We start from the raw sequence: 7,511 nt of genomic DNA, 5'->3' as shown, positions 1-7,511 counted from the left end.
GCCACCACAAATGCAATTTGGAATTTCCCCTCTGGGGTTTTTTTAATTAACAAGCAAATGCCTCTTTGCTTCACCACTTCTGTGGGGATGGGCTGCGGGGATGATAATAATAACAACAACAAATCCATCGGCGTGTAGGGACCACTAAAAAGGTGGGGAGTGGGGGAGGGACTTTAGAATTCCTTGTACACAATGGCAGTGCAAAGATAGCATTGAGTCAAGCGCAGCGCACGGGTGTGGGCTACGGAACATTTTGTCGTGAATTACCAATGTGCTTTGATTGCTTTGTTCGGTTACTTTTTGAAAATACGCTATTTGTCATGCTTTTAAAAGCACTTTAGATTTATTTTTTAGTCAGGCATTCATATAATTAACCCGCTAGACAAAAAACTATCTTTGGTTTGTTGTCTTCCACTGGCAGCACTTGGAACATTGGAAAATGGATGAGGATATTTAAATGTTAAACTGAACTCAAAGATCATGGGACCTCCTTTGCCAGTACCAAAATATACTAATAGGGTTTTTCCCCTTTTTTCTGGCAACAAAACTGACACCTTTTGCAAGGAATCATGCTTACATTAACCACAATACTTGCAGTCAAATGCATTATCAGAGTATTGTTTTTTGTTTGCATTTGACTGCAAGGATTGTGGTTAATGTAAGCATGATTCCTTGCAAAAGGTGTCAGTTTTGTTGCCAGAAAAAAGGGGAAAAACCCTATTGAACTCAAAGATATCAGGAAATATAGCAGTATATCATTGGACAGCTCAGCCGTGTAGAATACGTTTGTCATTCCACTGCTGGATGGAGGTCCCCCCCCCCCCCCACGACACTGTGGTGATCGTAGGCGTACGATCATACTTCACCGTGCTGGTCAGTGCAGGTTGGTGGGTGGGGTGTTGGAGGGAACCAGGGCCAGTTCTCGTATCAATCGCCACCAACGTTAGCCCCGGTTGGATATTGATATCGGGTCGCCTGCTATGCAAATTTGTATTACTCTCTTCAACTTATCGATAGAGCAATGTAGTTTACTTTATTCAAAGATACAACACTTAGATTATGGTAAATGCTTTACTTAGGTTCCTATTTGTGGGCTTCAGTGACGTGCGGTGAGGTCGATGGCTGGAGATGCATTGGCTAGTATCAGAGCCAGATTTGCACGGAGGGGGGCGTGTCCTCACTGAGGGGGGCGTGTCCTCACTGCGGGAGGCGTGTCCTCACTGAGGGGGGCGTGTCCTCTCTGAGGGGGGCGTGTTAGACACGCCCCCCTGAGTGAGGCAGATGTAATAGCTGCCTCCCCTGATGCTTTTTCATTGCAGTTTCATGACGAGATCAGCGAGCCTAAATATCTTTATACACATCCGTGAAATAAGTTACCTAGACTATGGAAGGCGATGACATGAAATGAAGGGGTCTACAAACATTACATTGGTGACATGCAGAGAGATAGTAACAGGCACGCGCTGATTGCCCGCGCTCCATCCAGTTTCTGAGGGGTTGCGCAATCAGAGGGGAGGCTGAGCTCGTCGCTGCCTCACCTCTCGTCTCTTACTGTATTTGCAGCGGAGCTCCGAAAATTTAACGATTTTGACTATAAAAATTACTGGAATCGTACATAAATGACATTTATAACAGATCAGTGGAAACATCTTAAATTTGATTTTATTATTCTTTTGTTTTACTTTTAGTAACAGCTATTTTTATTGGAGTATGCAGGTGAGGCTCTGCCTCCCCTGCCTCCCCTGACTGCACGTGACTGGTGGGCTTCATGCTATATAATTACAGGAACACTGCAGGCATATTAGACATGGCGACAAAGTGGCCTCTTTTATGTATGGCACCAGCCTGCTGTGCATACACATTTAGAAACTATAAAACCCCAAGAAATGCTCTTGTTTAACTTTGTGATTATAGGGTTCTGTGTTCTGAGCAGGGCTACAAGATTTTTTGGGTAAATAGCATCTAAACCTCCGGACAAAAGAGCCCATATTGGCCTCATTTACAAAGAATGGAGATCTAAAAAACTAAGTACAAATGTTTGAAAAGTTAATATTTCTGAATTGCATTTCTTAACAATGAAAACATGTATAAAGTTGTGGACATTCTCCAATCCCGCATCCCTGCTCCCACACACTTGTGTCTTTACTCGTGAATTGACCGTGCTTATCTTATAGAACAAATACGTTTCATTTACAGTTTTAATGTTTTGTTTTAATACGTATTAGGCATGCATAGTCATATTATTACACGTATTTAAATGCTTGTATTACATTTTACATTTATAGCATTTCGTGTATTTTCCCAAAACATATATACGTAGGCTTTGATGACCAATATACTAATTCATAATTGGTTTATTTTGGATTAGGACGTGTAAAAATATGTGTCGTAAACCCTCCTCCACCCAACAGCCAATTAATACAAGTGTCACGTGCATCAAACGTGCCAAATGCATTACTGCTTCAGCACCACCGGCGTGTTGGAGAGTAATCTCACAACATTGAAATCGGTACGAAATTTATTTCAATGCGTCTCCAATTTTAACATGATGTAGTTTCAATAAATAATGTTTAGACAGATTGTCAATCCACTGCTGGATGAAGGCCTCCTACACACCGTGGGGGATCTGGGGTTTAATTGGCGATACACACTTCAGTGTGCTGGAAGCAGAGATATACAATACGTACATCAAAGGATTCTGTCGAACTTCTGTGCACTGCCTACAAGTTGTATTGCCATCCAAGTACTATGAGGGCCCAAACCTGCTTAGCTTCTTAAATCTAATGTGATCGGGTGGATACTGGGCAATTTGGTCACAGCGTAAAGAAATAGGGATTTTAGTTTGCTGCGGTAAATTGGTAACCAGGTAAAAATGCCCATAATTATTACAGAGGAGACAGCTCTGTCTTTTATATACTATGTTGGTGTCCTTATGAGAGGACCGGTTCTCATATCACTTGCCATTTTCCAAATTCGATCTCTGGCGATGATTAATAAAAGTAGTAATTGTTGGTGAGGGCGCCCTCTCCACTCTCACCAACAAGCACTGACCAGGATGGTGAAGGATTTAACAACAACAAAAAACCTCCATGACTGACTTAGCCTATTTGTGAATTGAGAATGGCTGGAATTTAGAAAAAGTTTGAGATGTGAATTAGCTTTAAAAATGTTCGTAGGAAAACTACTCTTGTATTCAGATGCTGTAGTACAAAAATGGCAAAACAATTCAAAACGCACCCACTCTTGCATGGATTACAAACGTGCAGGTCTCCACGTGCTGATAAGTGCTTGCCTACATGCTGGGTGTTTAGGTCCCAGCTTGTCATTTTCCCTGAACGGTTTAAAGCAACGCAGGACAGCTCCATTGTCCTCATCATTTGTCATTGCAATCCGGTTTTTCTTGTACACGTCTAGCCCAGGACAATTTGTCGCAGCCACGTTGTGTGGCAACATTCGTGACATTTTAAAACTGTTTCAAATGAAGCCACTTGACTCCACCTAGCCGTAAAGGAACCATCTTGGTTCGGTATTATATAATAGCAAAAGTTCTGTTTACAGTGCTTCGTCAAGCCACTGCTGGAGCTGAGGCCTCGCCAGGCTCTCAGCTATGCGGGTTTGTTGTTGTATGAGACAGTAAGTACCAGAGGTGTGGACTCGAGTCATGTGACTTGGACTCGAGTCAGACTCGAGTCATGAATTTGATGACTTGCGACTCGACTTGGACTTGCATAACAATGACTTTGTCCCACCTATGAGATGTGGACTCGAGTCATGTGACTTGGACTCGAGTCAGACTCGAGTCATGAATTTGATTTTTGTTTTTATTTTATTTTATTTTCATTAATTTTGATGTTTTACCTACGTGACTTTACCGAAAAAACCTAAGAATATGATTCCTTGCAGTCACGAAAGCTTCAAATCTAGAATTAATACTTTCTCCAATAATTTAGTGGAGTTCATTCCTATCGATTTCTTATAATGACTATTACATCAGCAAAAATATATAAGATGGTTAATTATTTCACCATTAATTTTAACGACCAAATTCCAGAAAATATCTTATCGCTGAATATCGTGGGTCCCCTTGTTATTTTATGTGTTACTTCATGTAGCGGTTCCATGTTCATAAATTGATTTAATATTTTCTACATGTTTTAATACGGAATTGGTTTGTGGCAAATATCAACTCGCTGTGAGCTTTAGAAATTTCCATAATTAAAATGTAACAACGCAACACATTCGTCAATAACTCTGCCGTTAAAGGGAAAAAAATATAATAGGCGACGTTTTGGGCAATGACCCTTCTTCGTTGCGTATTTTCCCGAGAGAAAGAAGACGTGGATTCGAATTTACATCACTCTGGGTATCAATGTACCACAGTGTAATGGATTAATGTGTGCACTCCAGCACAAGTTCACAGTCATATCTTTGACTTTCTAGATTTGAAGTTTTCGTGACTGCAAGGATTCATACTCTTAGGTTTTGAAGAAATAATAAAAGTTATTTATGATTTTAATAAAAGTTATTTCAAATTTTTATTATTATTTATAATATTTTTATTATTTATTTTTACTTACGTGACTTTACCGAAAAAACCTAAGAGTATGTATCTTTGACCTCTAAGATCCGCACGTGCGCTCACCAATGCAGCAGCAGCAACAACAACGACGGAGCCAACCAATCTCACTTAATGCCCTGATGTCGAACAACTCCACGTCCACAGTTCGCCTCTAGAGGCATCAGTAACATCCTAGATTTGAAGCTTTCGTGACTGCAAGGATTCATACTCTTAGGTTTTTTCGGTAAAGTTACGTAGGTGAAAAATAAGTAAGAAGAAAATAAATAATAAAAGAATAGAAGAAAGTTACATTATTATTTTACTTCTATTAATTATTTTATTATTATATTTTTCTCCTACGTATGAGTATCAGTAACATCCACACAGCATCAACCCCCCCCTCCTCTTCCTCGTGTTGTTACTGCGGCTACCGGCCATGCGTGGCGATCGCACAGGGTCACCCTAACCACCACGACCACCAAATCGATTCCTCTTGGCCATGTCCACCATCTCCAAGGTCACCCTGGGCTTTGCCGTGGTCTTCACGGTGTCCACCGTGGCCGGAGTCCACCTCAAGCAGCAGTACGACAGGCAGGTGGGTGCTGGCGAGGCGACACAGATTGCTTACTAGGCCGCAACTCGAGCACACCGGCACTCGGATAGCGAGCGCTGCAGGGGGAGGCGAGGCTCAGCCCGGCCGAGTGAATCCCGCCTGGCACCCCCCCGTGGTTGTGATAGTTAACCTGGAAGGGCTTTATCGTTCTTCACGGCAGCCAGTGCACACGCTGGCCACTGTCTGTACATAGTTTTGGTAACCACAGCGATTCATTTTGTTGTAAAGAACACAATTACGAGCGTGGGGATTTGAATTAACGTAGAATAACGCGAATTTTGGCTCGAAACCTTCGCGGCTTTGCGGTAAATCGGGCCTCGAACTCGCTGCCACTTCACGAGGATTCGAGACTTTTCGTTAAGTAGACTGTAGAATACGTGATTGTGTTTAAGAGAGCTTTACAATCCACGAATACTGATATTGCCTAGGTTATGAGAGTTCCGCGTTTTATAAATGTACTTACCCTGGGGTTTGCCTGTGATCTTAGGGAATAAGTGATGCTTAATGGTGCATCTGGCTCTGTAAGCGTTTCGAAATTGCCATTGAATGTTAAATGTTATTAATGTAACGTGGTCTCGTTTCGCCAAATAAACATTGAACGCTAAGGATGAGCTATGAGTACAATGCTACTTTTAGCAGTGAAACAATATAAATCTAAATGCTGAGTTGGCTAAAAGCTATTGTATAGAATATTGAATGAACACTTATAACCCCACCATCATCCTTAAAAAGTGTGGCCTTGTGAGCTTCAGGCGATATTATTGAAACGTAATTAGCCTCAAAGTTTCCGTTAGATCAGAGCTTTATTAATTTCCATTGAAGGGTAAGCTTCATAGAGATGTGTATGGCCTTTGTAAGTTAAAACAATTTTAAGGACCAAAAATGCCCATCGTTTGGGAGTTAGATCTTCAGAAAAAAACTGATCCCTAAGTATACAAACTCTTATACAGTATTTACAATAATTGTAAGGATCCTAAATGCACCAATTGTGGCCCTGTTTTGTTGAACGTCCGTGTATTCTAACCTCAGGCATTACATTTAAGGACTGAGCTAGTACTGATGTTGGCGTATATGTAGCCACTGAATGTCACTTGACTTTTGGTGACGTCTGTAACATTGCTAGAGATACTGAAGTGTAATTTTATTTATCCAGAAAATCCACGCTGCGTTTCAAGACGTGTTTTTTTGGTTTTGTTCAGGCGGCTCCTGCATTGAGACGTTTGTTCAGATATTTTCAGAGTAAAATGTGTGGGCATAAACTGGAGTATCTGGAGGAAAATAGTGTCCTAAATATTACATAGCACTCAAAAGGTAGCAGACAAGAAGGTTGAGGAACCAACTTTGCATTTATCCATCCGCTGGCCACCTCTCACCCCGGCGGAGTGTCGTGTCTTAATTCTGCATGTGATTCGCTAACCCGTGACTCCAAAATATTGGGTTACAGGCATGTGCAGCAGCTGTATTCAGAGTAATAATATTGTCAAGGTGGCCTGGTGGCAAATGTCACGTCACACATTGAGCTGGCTGGTTTGAGTCCCCTGGGTGTCAGTGTCGCCCTTGGGAACACAATGGCCGTGCACTAAAAACACGGTTCAGCTTTTTCAATTGACACAATGTTGAGACTCATTTCGACCCATAACATGTCAATATCCTCACAATGGCATAAAATATAATTACAAACACGTCTAATATGTTTCGATTTAAAGCTTTCGTGACTGCAGCAGGGATTCATCTTCTTGGTTCTTTCGGTAAAGTCACGTAGAATGGAAATAATAAAATAATAAAAATTAAACATAATAAAATAATTCTCACGACGTTTCGGCCACAACGCAAGCAGCCGTCCTCAGGTGAAGGTCTGGTCTGCTTGCGTTGTGGCCGAAACGTCGTGAGGATGATTTTATTTTGTTTTGTTTTATTATTTATTATTTCCCTTCTACGTGACTTTACCGAAAGAACCAAAAAGACGTCTAATATGCCTGTGCTTGTGTATATACGTCCACGTGTAAGCATTTGGTTTTGCATGTTGTGTGTGTCTTGTGTGTGCAGAGACTGCGTGAGGGTGTGTACCGTGACATTGAACGACAGGAGCGCAAGGCAGAGAACCTGCGGCGACTGCAAGAGCAGGCAGAGCTGTCCCGCATACTCGAAGCCGAACGTCAGCTCCAGTTGGCCGAACAAGACGGAGACACCAGCAAACACTAGCAAGTGCCGTCCTCATTACGAGACGGTGCTCCTGAAGCCAAACTACATTTTTTTCCTTTCTCCCCTCTCCTTGATCAGAGCCAGCTCTTAGGGAAAAATCAAGCTGTGCCCTGTATCGGATTGTGAATAAGAATAGCT

At 41.8% G+C, this 7,511-nt stretch overlaps 1 protein-coding gene across 1 annotated transcript; it reads left to right on the top strand.

Moving 5' to 3' along the window:
- Window positions 1-4,954: 4,954 nt before the first annotated feature.
- On the top strand, window positions 4,955-7,383 carry PET117 (PET117 cytochrome c oxidase chaperone). Its single transcript, XM_078858610.1, has 2 exons — window positions 4,955-5,153; window positions 7,218-7,383. The coding sequence occupies exons 1-2, from the start codon at window positions 5,058-5,060 to the stop codon at window positions 7,371-7,373; spliced, it is 252 nt and encodes an 83-aa protein (XP_078714736.1). The 5' UTR covers window positions 4,955-5,057; the 3' UTR covers window positions 7,374-7,383.
- The last annotated feature ends 128 nt before the right edge of the window (window positions 7,384-7,511 follow it).

The sequence above is a fragment of the Lampetra fluviatilis genome, chromosome 7 (genome assembly GCF_964198595.1).
Source record: "Lampetra fluviatilis chromosome 7, kcLamFluv1.1, whole genome shotgun sequence".
Lineage (NCBI taxonomy): Eukaryota > Metazoa > Chordata > Hyperoartia > Petromyzontiformes > Petromyzontidae > Lampetra > Lampetra fluviatilis.
This window is presented reverse-complemented; position numbering and strand designations above follow the sequence as displayed.

Bases quoted from the DNA above. Each gene is read 5' to 3' on its own strand.
- PET117 (XM_078858610.1), top strand. From the start codon at position 5,058: ATGTCCACCATCTCCAAGGTCACCCTGGGCTTTGCCGTGGTCTTCACG. The intron at 5,154-7,217 runs GTGGGTGCTGGC...TTGTGTGTGCAG, and splicing joins AGCAGCAGTACGACAGGCAG to AGACTGCGTGAGGGTGTGTA.